The following is a 14,835-nucleotide window of genomic DNA, read 5'->3' as shown; positions in this document are numbered from 1 at the left end:
GTGAAAATGGAGGTGAAAGTGAGAGAGGAATTAGTCCTCTCAATTTTATTTGAACAAAATAATATCCAATTAGTTATATTAGAAGAATAATTTTGTTTTTTCAAAAAAATGAAAAAACAAAAATACCCGGTTCATTTGAAGTGGAGAGGATGCTGGAACTCCTCAGGGAAAGCAAGCAATTTATTAACTCTTTTATGTACATCCCACATAATCATTTCAATTTGATGTGCGAGTGCGTGAAAACGGTACCGTACGTCTTTGTTTGGATCGTGGACGACGAGAACCTTGCGAGACTCGTCTTGATATTCAGATCCTTATTCAATCTCCCGCTAGCTTGGTGTCGCAGTGGTGGCTTGGCAATGGGTTTAACGCTCCCGTTTCTGGGTTTGACGGCCGATACTCTGATTAGGTTTCTGAGTAACGAGAGAGAGAGAGAGAGAGAGGTTCTACTATTGGGTTGAGTATTGAGGGATTGGAAATGATATAAAAGGAATTGGGAAAGGAGAGGGGCTGAGGGGGTGTATTCAACAAAAAATCTCAAAAAGAAAGAGAAAGGAGAGGGGCTGGGTCCGCTAGGATTCCCAGAGTTGGCGCCATTTTCTTCCGCTAGGATTCCCAGAGTTGGCGCCATTTTCTTTTAATTTTGGTTTTTTTTTTTTTGTTTCAGCACGGGGGTGGGTTGACCTTTTTTTGGATCGGCAATTCAGTTATTTTTAGTAAGGGCAGAAGGATACTGCTGAATCAATGGGTGAAATATGGGTAATCGGGATAATACTTAGGAAGGGTTAGGAAATAGATAAATAAACTTAAAAAAATTTTCAAATTAATGTGGTAAGAGTTTTTAAATTAAAAAAAAAAAAATACAATTTTCTCTTAATTGTCTGTCACGTCAGTTTAAAATTTTTTTTAATTTATTTGTTTGACTTCCTAGCACTTCCCATAATATTTAGCATTACTCCATTTTTTTTTTTTTCTTGTTTTTTTTTTTCTCTTTTGTTATACGAGTTTGGCTTTGCCACCGGCCAAAAAATTATTGGAGGTTTTTTGCAAAATAAATAGTAGAGGTTGCTTTCGTGAAAATAATAATAATAATAATAAAAATAAAAATAAAATTTTTCTTCAATCTTGTAATTTTTGCACAAAATATATGACGTAATTTTTGGTGGCGACACAGTGGAAAGGGCTTTTCTTTCTTCTACAATGTGGGATCAATTACAGCATGTGTCAATCAATTATTGGTTATGACGTAAATTAACAGTTTTTGTCGAACTTTTGTCAAACTATTGGATGGTAAAAGGTCCATTTTGGACACTTGGCTTATCCCGACAATTTTAAAGATACTTAATTTTGACATCCTATGGATCAATTTGATATAATTAGCAGAAGAATGATCATGCGTGCACAAATTTTTTCAAGGATTGTTACACATACTTCCAAGCGTTTACTTCAAGGCGTAGCTATAAAAATCACCACCAAATGAAATAACAAATAATAAAAGTAATTGTAGCATTCAACGGTGATTTCAGAATTATGAAGTGAGTACTTGGAAATATGTATATCAATTCTAAATATTTTCTTGTGTTATGTGGATGTTCACTTAAAAAAAAGTTTCTTCTTGAGTTTTATATATATCATAACATTGCACATTGGAAAATTTTAAAAAACTATGTCAAAAGTGTCTGAATTCTACTGGATCATATACATAATAACATCCTGAATGAAATGATTTGAGTGAGATGACAAATTAAACTTTTTTGCAAAATCTTTAATCAAGGATTTCTATCTAAGAAGAAAAATCTGTTGATACTCGACAACAGAAAAAGTATCAGGAGTTGAGATCATCATTTAGCTTTAGTCTCATGACAGCATGCCCTAAAATAGATCAAGAGACATCTTAAGCTTGTTCTGCCTCCATTTAGGAAGCCCGTAGAAAGCTCGTTTCGTCATTCCGAATTTTTCTAGAAACTCCTCGTCGGATAAATATGCCTGCAGCCACAAGAATGTGCAGACCTCTTTAGTTACAGATGGATCAGAGAGAGTGGTAGTAGTAATGAATGTGCAAGTGATGTGATGTGATCAAACTACACAACAACCATGTGAAGTTTCTGTTGTATGCTAATGTCAACTAATAAAAATATGCTGCAGTTTTCAGAAGGCTAACATTCCTAGCACCGGAGGTGGAAGAGGCAAGCGAAATTAGTTTAATTGCAACAAAATAGTAGTTTGATGTATCTAAGTGTCACAACTATCAATTTATGGGGCAAAATAAAAAATGACTGTTAATTGACATTCTCTCCCCTTGTTGCCACAATGCTGCTATGGATTTATTGGTAGGAGAAAGAAAGGAAAAAAAAAAAAAAAAAAAGATTTTACTTTCCAAGAAGTTAGGACCAAAGTTTTTACTAGAACACTACAATGAACTAGGCACCTGTACATCTGTAAAGACGGAAAAGGGGCATGTACCTCTCTTTTAGTTACATCTATTCCTGCTACTGGGTCACTAGAAATCACTTTCAACCGTTCATATGGATATGATAACAAGTTCATGCAATCCCCACTTCCATCAGCCTGAATGAGACCCACACCCTGAGAAGGTGACCTTGGTTCTACTGCTGGAGAAGCTGCAGACACCAAAGATTCATATGCACAGAGAGAGAGAGAGAGAGCTCATAAAAGTTACAAAAAGAAAACAAAAAACACAAGCTAATTGGTAAAACACAAAAAGGAAAGTCCCAGAAATTATTGTTGTAAAAATACTATAAAAGGAAGCCATGCACCCCCACCTCCCATTCTAACAGCAGGCATGAACGTATGAACATGATGTTACTCCAACTTGAATGGTTTAAATTCTAACTCTTGACAAATAGATAAAACAGAGTTATATTGGATAACCGAACCCAAAATTGCAGGTAATTCATACCCCAATCATCCTATGTGTGTGCGATTCAGTAGAATGGTCCTTATTAGGCGCTTAAATCATCCAATTGAATCAAACTTGGACTAGCCAATCCTCAACATCACATCCTTTAATTACCATAGTTATGTCACCATTTATTTAAAAACTAAATTGAGTGCAGAAAACTATATCCACTGGGTTTTGTATTACTCCATGAATAAATTTAAGAATTTCTCCATTACCAGCACCACTAAGAGGAGAAGATCCTGAAAAGAGCTTTCTAACAATTGGAGTTGGTCCAGAAAACTGCTGATTGCTTGGAGACATCAAATTTGAACCTAAAACATTTGTAGCAGGAGATGCACTTCTTCCCTGTCCATTGGAACTCACAGACTTGCTTCTCAAACCATCTGGTGTAGTCTCCCTGGAGTGTGCCTTCCATGAGCTTCTTACGGATACCTGAATACTCAAGTGAAGCAGTTAAAGAGGGGTAGAAATCTCCCAGAGTTGAACCAATCAAAAAGATCTAATATCACGTTGTTGGCATCGCAGTTCAGTTATAATATAATGGGATTTCAGGAAATAAACAAAAGAAATTCATCTTCAAACTGATAAAAACCAGGCTAATTGCGCACGAGAAGCTAAAACATATCATATCAAAATATTGAAATCTTCAGCAGAATCACTCACTTCTAAGTTCTGTGGTTTACCCTTCAGAATAGCAAGCTTCCGCTCAAATGAGTTGCCATGCATCTACAAGGCAGAAATTCAATGAGATTGTTAAGTAAACCTGACAGGACTACCACCCTGCTAAGAGAAGTCAAGGAAATAATCTTAGATATCTTCCTCTATGTTACATGGACCTGGGACTTGACAAGACAATCTCAGGTGCCAGCATATGTAGCTTTAAAATTATTCTCACATTCAAATCTAAAAACATCCAGAAAGGCTGTCAGGTTTCAGTTTTCCTTCTTTAATTTCTAAGGTATAACAAAGTGTCTATGAAACACAGTGTGTCTAAAATTTGTTTAAAAAACAAGTCGTTTGAAATATGACTTTCTAGCAAATTAGCACTCGTTCTCTCTTCTTTTGTAAACCATGCTTGTTGTATACATCTCTAACAAGAGGCATGTTAAAAAAACATTTGAAGACATCTCATGCATCTAACAGAACATGCATGTCCCAAGCATCCGAAACTCATGCATATGCGATATGAAGTCTGAGTAAAGTACTCTGTGAAATCTTCCCACCGCTTCATCGAAGTAGTTGCCAAGATATATCTATAAAATTCGATAGGAGATCGACATGTACCATTTTAAGAATAGGGTGATCTTACATTTGCCTTCGAGGAATCCCATTCAAAGAAACGAGTGAAAAATGGTGGCTCATGCCCTTCTGTAACAATAAAGAGAGGAGTCTCCAGGGATAGCCCTTCAACGAGAATGTCCATCTCAAGAAATTTCTGCCAGATCCAAGTGAGATTATAAGAGCAAATGAGAACCCAGATACAAGAGAAGGCATCAATAGTTATGTCAACATAAGACTATAACGTTGACTGAATTTTTAATTAAAGCCATATGGGCTATTAATTTCCTAGCATAAAATGTGTGGTATCCCTGTAGGCATACCCTGTGAATCAATTTATATAATGTGGAATGACATATAAGCAGTTAAGGAGAAAACATATTTAATTTAGCTTGCACCTTGGTGCATGGGCAATGACATATAGCCCTATAATATTGACCTTTCACCACTGGGAAAACAATTTTTTAAGAGTTGAAAGTGAAAGATTTACCAGACCGAGAATAAGAGCTTGTTGCTTTGATCTAATATTTGAGTGGTATCCAATCCAAACATATATCTCTCTGTGGCAGTCTAGAACTAGCACGTCTTCAGTAGTTAAATCATCCTGTGAAAAATTGTATATCTCTTTCACCTGAAAAGAATTCAGGCCAAACTAAAAAAATCATTTCATAGAAAGAACCAAGGAATATTTCAGACTAAAGAAAGTAATTTTACATGAGGACCAAAATAGTTCCAATATGACATTAACTAACAAAAATATAGCCTTGATCCCAATTTGATTATTTAGTTTCAAATTTCTATGGGGGTGGTGTGTATAAAATACTAGTTGAATTTCACAAAATAAGCAGTCTACAGAACTGTGTTTTCTTCTTTGATGTAGAGCATCTAGTTGGAGAGGAATGATAAGATACTCACAGGCAAAAAGTCCACAGGAGAGATCAAAATCAGTTTCCTCAAGGCATTATTAGTTGGGTTTGGTCCATCCTTATTTTAATAAAACCTCTTATTACTTGTCAAAAAAATAAATAAATCTTTAACTTATATACGGAAAAGAAAATTATGTGTTTATGCTTCACGTATTCGTTTTAATTCTTAAGGCTTTCTGAAAGGCCTTTGGACTGAATTTCTAAGCAAAGATACTCCTAGTAACATTCCAAGGGATTTGATGCTAGGAACTTTCCCATAAAAGTGCACTTATCCTCAAGTTCCTTGTAACTGCTTCTGAACTCCCAAAAATTTGATAAATAATATAATTAAATTTAAAATTTCACTCCCAAGGAGAAAGAAAAAAAAAATCTCTGGAAATTTAACCTAAAAAACTATCATGTGCAAAGTGTATATCATGTACTGAAAATGTTCAACAACTATTTGTGTATGAATGCTTACAGATTGTGTTAAGCGTACCTTGAAGTCTCCTGAAATGGGAAATTCGAACCAAGTGGCAAAGGAACCAGAACCCGTCATTAGACATGTTCTTATAGCTGAGATATTCGGAACTAAGGCAGAGCGACATTATCTCTTGACACGGGTATTTTTCCTACCTTCATTGGTGTTCAGAGCAAACAAATGTGGATCTTCTACGTATCCTTTCATCTCCTTTTCCCTTGGATACTCTGCTTTCCCACCAAGTGCATTCCAAAAAATGTCAGGTTCACTCCCTTCCCTCACTGATGTGGGTTGCCATGTTGGCTGCATACAGGATCAAGAAGGATAAAAGTTTTAATTTAAACAATAATTATTAGTGAAGTCCATACAAAGGAAAATCTATCATTCTTCTGTTTATCATGCGACAACTTTTCTTTAAGGGAAATGCTAGGTGTTCTTTTAGTGTTCTCCTAGTGTCCTTCCAACTGTGATGTGACTTTTAAAATTATCGTTGAATTTGAGATTATCATTATTGACTTTTAATCCATTGGTGATTTTAAAAATCACATCACAGTTGGGAGGACACCAGGAGAACACTAGAAGAACACTTAGCATTTTCCTTTCTTTAACCACCTACTGAAGGACAAGAGCCATATTACAAATAATTTCATTTCTTTCTTTATTGTAAGTCAAATTTTAATGTAGATAGAGATTGGAAATAATGTACGAGTTCAGAGGATGCTATTACATACATTTATCAATTCCAGCATTCTGTCTAGGAGATCATGGTCTCTGGTCGAAGAGAGATTCCCAATCCAAGTGAAGATAAATGTTTCAGTTTGCAGAATGTAACAATAGGATGAGTTCAGGGAGCTTGAAACCTGCAACAGCTTCACTCCATAGTCAAAAGATAAACTATAGGGGCATATGCTGTCCTCATATAAAGGTAATAAAGCAGCAAAAGCAAGAGAAGAAAATGCTAATGCAATTGTAGTTACAGAAAACAAAGATGTGCAGTGTGCACACCATACAACATTCAATGCTTGTATTAAAGATACATATATAATAATATATGACTAGGACACTTTTGAGGGTGTCAGAAGCGGATATGGAGATTTCAGAAACGCAAACTCATAAAATAAAATATTAATAAGAGTGTCATCGCCCAAAAGGATGTTTCAGAAGGCATGCCACTCGCGTGAGGGAGAGAAAGAGACAAAAGGGCCATTACTAGATAGATTGCGCTTCTCAAATAAGAGAGACCAATGGCATCACTATTAGACAGATTAGTTTGATCAAACTCACTGGATCAACTTGGATAGCTTGCATATTGTTTGGACTTGTCCCTTGAACTCGAAAAAGAGCTATCTTGTTTTCCTCATAAGTTTCATCCGCAATACCTTTTTCTGCTATAAATTTCTTGTATCCTTTGCTCATACCTCCCTACAAGAAAAGGCAAGATGGAAAACCGGAAGATGTCTTGAACTTAAGACTAGATTAACTTGGAAAGCAGACTATATTTGACTTAAATAGTGAGAATGAACCTTCAAAATGATTAATGCCTGGAAAATCAAGAAAAATTGAACTGGCTCCTTGTCCTCTACGACTTGAGCCTGAATTAAAACATTTGAGGTAAATTAGAGAAATATTTGTTCGGCTAATGCAGGAAAGTCGATAAGTTAACAGTTACATTTGCAGGTCATGAAGAAATTGTTAAAAACAAGCCACCATAATCAAGGAGACATTAGTAATACTTGAAAATCTCTTATTTAACATGTAGCATCAGGTTAGACTTTTGATAAGCTAACTAACATCATAATTGCATAGGTGATTCAACAGATTATGCACATAAGAACACAAATTAGAACTAACCAAAACAGGATCCCCCTTGGATGAATCAACCATTGCATTCATAAGGGAGATGGCGGCCTTTCTATCTTCCTGAAAGCATGAAAAGCAATATTCAAAAGAAAGAAATAATATGATTCAAAGGTTTATTAAGAGTAATTGGAAGCTCAATAATTGATTCACATACATTATAGAGAGATTTACCAAAAAGTCAGGAAAGAAATAAGCACAAATTTTTAAAGTCAAGTAAGAAAGTATCTTCAACAGAAATTTTTTTCAAGGCAAAACAGCGCTCATCTCTTTATTTTCATTTCCGGAAAAATAAATAAAGGTAGAGTTATATCATTGGTTTTTTAAGCTACACTGACCGACTAACACCAGTTATAAGAACCATTAGTTTGAAGTGCATAAAAAACAACAGGGCATAGATGATACACCATGCTTACCATTACACTCCTGCGACCAAGCCATGCATAAAACAAATTCTCATCCCTATCATTTCCAGGATATGTAAACTGCACTATATAACAATCCCCACTGAAAAGTTTTGTCTGCTCTAGAGCTGGAAGAAGGGATAACTCATCACCATCAACCCGCCAAACCTGAAATGTTAAGATTGCATAAATACAAACTATAGGTTCTCATTGGCTGACATCCATAACTGCAAAAAGAGCATCACAAGTTTTTAGGGAAAGCTACTTTTAGTGAGCCTCTGCAATTTATAAAATGCTCAGAGTCTTCTTCAGGAATCTCTTTCACATCATAACCCTGTTGCTTGAATATTGCTGGAAAAGAAAAGGTAAGATTATAGTTATTACAAGTACAGCAATGCTGCTATTGTACTGCTTTTTTTTCCCAAGAAAACTATATTGCGAACTGGCAGAAGGTACTAAACCTGCTACTTTCCCTCGACCTTCTTCATATAGCTTGGGCTCCACTTTTTGAGGCCAATTATCAAAGTATGACCTAAATATGGCACTTTCTAATCCTTCAGTTAAAAACGTTAATTGGGTTCCAGTTGACCTGTCCTGATTTCTGAGGAAATCCTGTAAAAGAGTAAACCAGTAGTCACATCAGTTATGGAATAATGTCCTCAACCTGTGAGTAAGTTTGGTCAGTTACATTCATTGAGAAAGGCAGCCTTCCAAATGTGCGTGGCACATTTTGCATGTACACAATGGCACTTATACATGCTAATGGTTTCACATCTACAGTGCTTTAAATTATTTAGAGTCTTATTATTTTTATCTTTTGTGACATTTTATTCTTTGCTCAGGAACAAGGTGCATAAAGCCAACAAGAGTAGCCATTGCCCATTTTATTGGTAGAAACTTCTAATTTTGATCACATAGCCCCAAGCAGAACTTTATTGATATAAACGATAAGAGTAAGCTGCCCTGTCTGGTTGCAAATAAGGTTGTGATGTCTGAAAAGACCATTATCTTAAGACATGCTCGAAATGTGTGAAAAGACTAAAGTAACCAATGACACACGTTAGAGAAAGTTGGTTTGACTTTGACACGATCCCACAGAGAGCCAAGCAAGAGTCCTATCTCTCTTTATGATTTTATTTCTATGTTAACTGTTTCCCTTTTTTCCTTTCTGACTTTTTTTTTTTTTTTTTTTTGTTTTTTCAATTTGCAGAGTTAAGGGATAATATATTATTTCCTCATTATCATAACCGCTAACCGCTAACATAGAATCATTGGGTGACCACTTGAACATGTGTGTCAAATGTGCAGCCTACTAATATGCAAAAAAGATTGAGCAACTTTTCTACTATATTAACAATAAATCCTCCTTCAAAAAAAAAAAACAATAAATCCTTGTAACCAGACCACTTCACAGGTAGATTACATAAATTCAAATCACATGTAATGTCAAACTATTAGACATAATGATGGTAGTAACTCATAATCCAAAGTTTATATTAAAAGTATCAGGGATTGGCAACATCAATTTGTTTGGTCATGCTGTCCTATCAAAACCTATGCAATGATTAAATCATGAGCTTTGAATCAATTTTCCTGAATAATTGTACCATTTTCCTTTCTGATCAGCTTTCCCCTCTCACCATGCACTCACTCCTCAACAACTCAGTGATCTGTCTTTAATGTGTGAACTCTCATAGGGGAGAGGGAGAGAAGGAGGAGAACTAATTCTTACTTCTGATGCAGAGATTGATATCTTCCGTTCCGAAATCGTGCTTTGTCTTCCCATCCAAACAAAAACCTCACCACCACAGTCCAACAAATAGCACTTGTCTGTCTCGAGCATTTTTTTATCCAACGAATCAGTTCCAGTTTGAGATAGTTTTCCCTGAGTAGTTATCCTGTTGATAAGAATACATTCAGATATTGGTCAGGGGCACACTGTTACATGTGAAAGAAATACAGTAGACATACATGCACAAACACAACTTGCTAAGTTGCTATCATCTAGAATCTGCTATAAAAATCATAAAGTAATAGGTATTTTATATACCCTTTTTTTCATTACTAAGCATATATTGGCTCACTAATATGCATTGTTTTGCAAAACTCCTCAGTCATAAGTAAATGGCTGGGTTTCTGATTGCAGATCAAAAGAGATTGAATTGGCATAGATGAATCTTGAAAGATTAAGGCAAACTCACCAGAATAGTTTCACTGAGGGAGTGTCAGACTGTTTCTGAAAAGAAGGCGAGTCCCTAGGAATGGGAGCAAAACCACCGAATAAACTCCAGAACTCACCCACATCAGAATCACCGACAAACTTTCCATCCTCTGCAGCATTTAAAGAATTAGCAGCTGGAATATCTTTTCCTTGAAAGAGCTAAAAAAAAAAAAAAAAAAAAACAGAGATTAAAAGGATCCCCACCTACTGTAGCCACCTCACATTTTCCACCATGCTTATTCTCTTTGATATACTGAACAACCTCCAAAGCTTTAGCTCTTTCTTGTATGCTAGAGTTGCACCCACTGAAGAGGAAAATTTTTGATGCAGTGTCAAGAACGAATACATCATTGTGGTTCAATGACGACCGGGAAAAAGGCACCTGTGAACATGCATAGCAATAGAGATTATATTCCAGACAATTCTCAATCAGGCCTACATAAAGGGTAATAGTTAGTATTTGTTAAGAAAACAAAAGTGGAAAGTAAAATGATTTCAACATCAAGAACTCATTATTTGGACTATCCTTATTAAAGCATTAGTTAAATGATAAAATTTATCATTTCCTATCAGCTTAATCTTTTAAAACAATTGGTGATTTAACATAGTATCGGAGTAGAGGTGTCTTGAGTTCAACCTTAACTCCAAAATTTACCTCATATTTTAGTTAAATATTCAACATGTTGGGCCTCATTTGTTGAAAGGAAGTTTGAGCTCATGCATGAGGGAAGTGTTAAAGTATAAATTAAATTATTAAATTCACCATTTTTCATCAGCTGAAGGTTTTGGGACTTGGTGATGTAACAATCCTGTTTGTAGAAATTGATTTATGATCAGCTCAATTTCATGCATCTTTAAAGTATGTAACACACAAACCAGCATTTAATTTATCCATACAATAATTACCACCAATCTATACATTTATATAGAATAATTCAAATGGTGATATAGGAATCACAACGTAAGGATAAGGATTTTAATGAGTTGTCCATGAGAATGATTTGGCACTTTTAAGTAGCAGTTAGCTCTTTCAACAATAAAATTACAATCGGTCATTCAGGAAGCTTCAAATGAGGCTTACTTCTTTAATGTGAACGACATGGTCTCCCTTGCATGTTAACAAGCTGACTTTGTATGTTTCACCATTTAAGTGGCCTTCTTGTGAAGAATATGCTCCTTCAATGGGTATAATACAAGGTTTGAAGTAAGACAAAAATCTTTCCGTTTCTAGGCCTTGAAGCTCCCTATATTGGACAGTGCAGGACCCTAGAGCAGCATCCAATTCGAGTGCCTTGTCTGATGCCAAGGCTGAGTCCACCTGCCAATAAAGTATGCAACCATAAAAGACTGCAAAATGATATGAGTTTACCATATCAAATATATTATCCAAGTTTTATCTACATTTATTGCCTTTGAATATGTACATGAAGATCATCTGGACAAAACTAGCCATTAAATTTTAACTAATCTCCTAGGTCATATTCTTATCATAATGCAATAGCATTGAATTTGAAGCTGTGTTCTTGTCAGATCTTTCTTGCCCACACATTTGCTCTGCCTTTTATGTTTAAAATGGGGAGCAAGACTGATGGATCATTATATTCTGATCATCAACTGCCATCTTCTTTAACCTAATAAATTTCTTCAATGCTAATCTTGGATTCAGAGGATTAGTATTCCTATCAATTCTCTTGCATGTAGATGAGTAGTCATAATATCTAAAGCTGGTTCTCTGCCTCAATAGCATAAAATCTTAATAGCAATATTGAACTTTACCAAGTCCATGGATACAGAACATGATGTGATTACCTTGTTTGAATCATTTCCCAGCCAATAATGTATGTCATGCTGAGGAGGGCCGGTTTTGGGCAAAACAGTCTGCCTCAGACAATAAACAAGTGAAAAGGTTAAGTTCACTGCATTCTGAAGGAACAAAAGTAATATGCTCATACAGTCATCCCCCCAATAAAGTTTAAATATTCTGGAAGAGAATTCCATATTTAAATGAATGGAAGTAATTTCTGAGAGAAACACTTGAATCTCCCAACTGTTAGGTAAAAGATCCAGTATTTGAAGTTATTCTAATGCGTTTTGATATAGGGATTCCACAGTTCAGGCAGAGACACTGTAAGCATGTAGCTAGACTTACTCCAATGTAAGTCAAGTCTGGATTGAGCAGGCATTTTTCATATGATAGCTTCAAAAATAGCAACAGGGAAATGACATGGACAAAACCTGCTCCAACTTACATTCAAAATTATGTATGCATTTCCAGTGTAAAATTTTCCATGCGAAGACTTTGGGACACGTACCAGCCATAGGCTCTCAATACACCATATTTCTAAACCACTAGCACAAGAAAGTTAAGGATACATAAATAAACTTGAATGGTGAAACATGATGTAAAACAAGTCAATGAAACACATTTCCAGCCCAGGACAATATGCAACACCTCAATCCCACATTAGAAAGATAAATAGCTCACATAAAGTGGATAGATTATAAAAGGCACTCATAGTTACTAAGTCATACATTGGTTCCTTATTAGATGAGGGTGAACTTTATAGGTGATTCTAGGAAGTTCCAATTGCAACTTAACTAGTCGTTTCGAAGTAATAGTACAAATATGGCTAACGTTTTCTCCGGGTCATTACGAATGGTATCAGAGTAACCTAGTAACAACATGTGGTTCTGGAGCATTGCATAATGTGATCCTAACGAGGACGTTACGGATTCAAGGGAAAGATTGTAACACCCCAGTCCCACATTGAGAAGATGAATAGCCCACTTAGAGTGATGAATTATAAAAGGCACTCACTGGTCCTAAGTCCCACAACGTTTCCATAATAAGTGAAACTAGGCTTTACCAGTGATTCCAGAAAACTTCAATTGCAACTTGACTAGTCCTTTAGGAGTAATAGTGCAGATGTAGCTAGCATTTTCCCTAGGTCATTACACAATGTGTGTCTAATTGTCTATTCCACAATTCTACAAGTTGAACCTTGTCTGCTAAAGCTTAATTCGTTGCTTGTTCGTTAGCGCAACTTGAAATGCACAACAGTAATCAATTGTGTCCAAGCTTTAATTCAGTAACGATTTTTAGTTTCATAGATACTGGTAACAACCTACTTTGCTATATTTGTCTCTTATTTCAACATAAAGTGTGTTGTGAACACCTTTACTATTGCATTGCCCAATTTTCCTGTTCAGGTGCTCAATTAAATTTCAGTTAACTGAATTTGTATCTGCACTGATTAGGAATTACAAACTTGAATAGTAGCTGGCATCTTTTATAAGAGAATAATAGCTATGTTGCTATGTTCCACAACGCAAAAACTTGGATATAAAGAAGTGTTATCGAAGTCAAGTCATGAGTTGCACTACAAACAAATGTTGAAATAAAATTGTTTATAAGGATACGCCTTTGATCCTGCACCCTCAAATGCTGAATCTGTGTCTTTACTGAGAAGAGACATCGTCTCTCATGGCCTTGTTACTTCACAAAACAACCAGTGGAAACCTGCAATTATTTCTGCAGTCCAGGCATTAAGTTTCATTAGTGCAAATACATATGTGAGGTTCATCTTTTTACAATAATAATATTTATGAGTGAAATATCGATCTTTTCCCCTTTACAATCCAATCATAAAAGGAGTTAAGATATTCTAGTGAAATGAAATTAACTAATGTGTTTCATATGGCAATTAAATTAAGTCTATCAACATGTTCAGTATAATACAAGAGATTCTGATATTTTTCCCAAAGATAACACAATCATGTTACTGTATTTATCATAGTAAGAAAACTTAAGGCATCCTAGGAAAATGAAATTTATCTATGGCACATGGCACAGTGTTTGGAATCTTCATACCAGTTGAAATAATAAGTCTCTCTGTTGATATAAAAATAAGGTTCAAGAAATTTCGTAAGACATCTCTTATGATTAGTTTCGCATAACAAAGCTAAGGTGTAAATGAAAAGATTGGAAATGTAGAAATGCAGATTAATGCATTGATAATACTTTGAAAATTGCTTAGAAATCCCGTCTTAGACTTGGAATCTACTCAATACTTTTTGGGTGGGTCATCGTATATATCTTCTCTTAACATCTAAACTCAGATGGTGACATTAAGCCCTCTACATTATTCATGTTTGAAAATAAATCTAAGCACCCATTGAGGAGGGTGAACAGAAACAACTCATTCCTTCAAAGGCCAGCTAGCAAAAAAACAGTAACATATTCCTCCACAAGCATGGAAATGCAGTACTCCTATCTCCATAAGTACTTAGCCATAAACAAACATAAAGTTGAAAGACAATACAGAGAACCCCCAGTTCAGCTTTGCCCAAACAAAAATTCCCAACCATCTGTTGAATCATTGTGGGTTTGAAAATAAAAAGTAACAGTGTTAGAGTAAATGAAAAGCAAGACACTTTAGTGGTCTAAACAAGTTCAAGATAAACTGAAAAATAAATAAGCATAATTCAGTTAGTAGATCTTACCAATATCTCTGCGTAAGATTACGGGTAATTAAACCAGTTGGACCCAAATTGTGTTATTTGTCAAATAGACAAAGAAGGATCAAAAACTGGGATATTCCTATTTCTCTTGGCCCCTTGAAAGATAAAGTTGAAGAGAGAAAAAAGAAAGAAAGAAAAAAAAAAAATCGGGGAAATTTGTACAGTTCTAAAGAGTACTAAAGAAAGTGGAGACTTGAAAGCCGAAAGGAGAGAGCTTGGCTTTATCGTCCAGCTAAGAAGGGACC

The 14,835-nt window shown here is 35.4% G+C and overlaps 1 protein-coding gene across 4 annotated transcripts; it reads right to left on the bottom strand.

Annotated features, from left to right (window-relative positions):
* Nucleotides 1-1,599: 1,599 nt before the first annotated feature.
* LOC132163624 (villin-1) lies at nucleotides 1,600-14,774 on the bottom strand. Of its 4 annotated transcripts, none has more exons than XM_059573982.1 (23): nucleotides 14,573-14,774; nucleotides 13,490-13,601; nucleotides 12,319-12,418; nucleotides 11,879-11,947; nucleotides 11,151-11,387; nucleotides 10,274-10,451; nucleotides 10,050-10,179; nucleotides 9,581-9,746; nucleotides 8,310-8,460; nucleotides 8,114-8,199; nucleotides 7,861-8,016; nucleotides 7,439-7,507; nucleotides 7,111-7,179; nucleotides 6,872-7,009; nucleotides 6,319-6,456; nucleotides 5,743-5,890; nucleotides 5,588-5,616; nucleotides 4,692-4,832; nucleotides 4,233-4,358; nucleotides 3,587-3,649; nucleotides 3,139-3,355; nucleotides 2,464-2,621; nucleotides 1,600-1,986 (listed from the first exon to the last, which is right to left on the bottom strand). In XM_059573982.1, exons 2-23 carry the CDS (start codon nucleotides 13,543-13,545, stop codon nucleotides 1,873-1,875), a joined length of 2,739 nt encoding a protein of 912 aa, XP_059429965.1. In that variant the 5' UTR covers nucleotides 13,546-13,601; nucleotides 14,573-14,774; the 3' UTR covers nucleotides 1,600-1,872. The 4 variants fall into 4 exon arrangements, with proteins under 4 accessions (XP_059429965.1, XP_059429967.1, XP_059429966.1 ...); XM_059573984.1 differs by having other exon boundaries at nucleotides 5,606-5,616; XM_059573983.1 differs by having other exon boundaries at nucleotides 6,319-6,447; nucleotides 14,573-14,772.
* Nucleotides 14,775-14,835: the final 61 nt, after the last annotated feature.

Source organism: Corylus avellana, chromosome ca10 (genome assembly GCF_901000735.1).
Source record: "Corylus avellana chromosome ca10, CavTom2PMs-1.0".
NCBI classification, from domain to species: domain Eukaryota; kingdom Viridiplantae; phylum Streptophyta; class Magnoliopsida; order Fagales; family Betulaceae; genus Corylus; species Corylus avellana.
The sequence above is the reverse complement of the archived record's forward strand: the minus strand, read 5'-3'. Positions and strand labels throughout refer to the sequence as shown.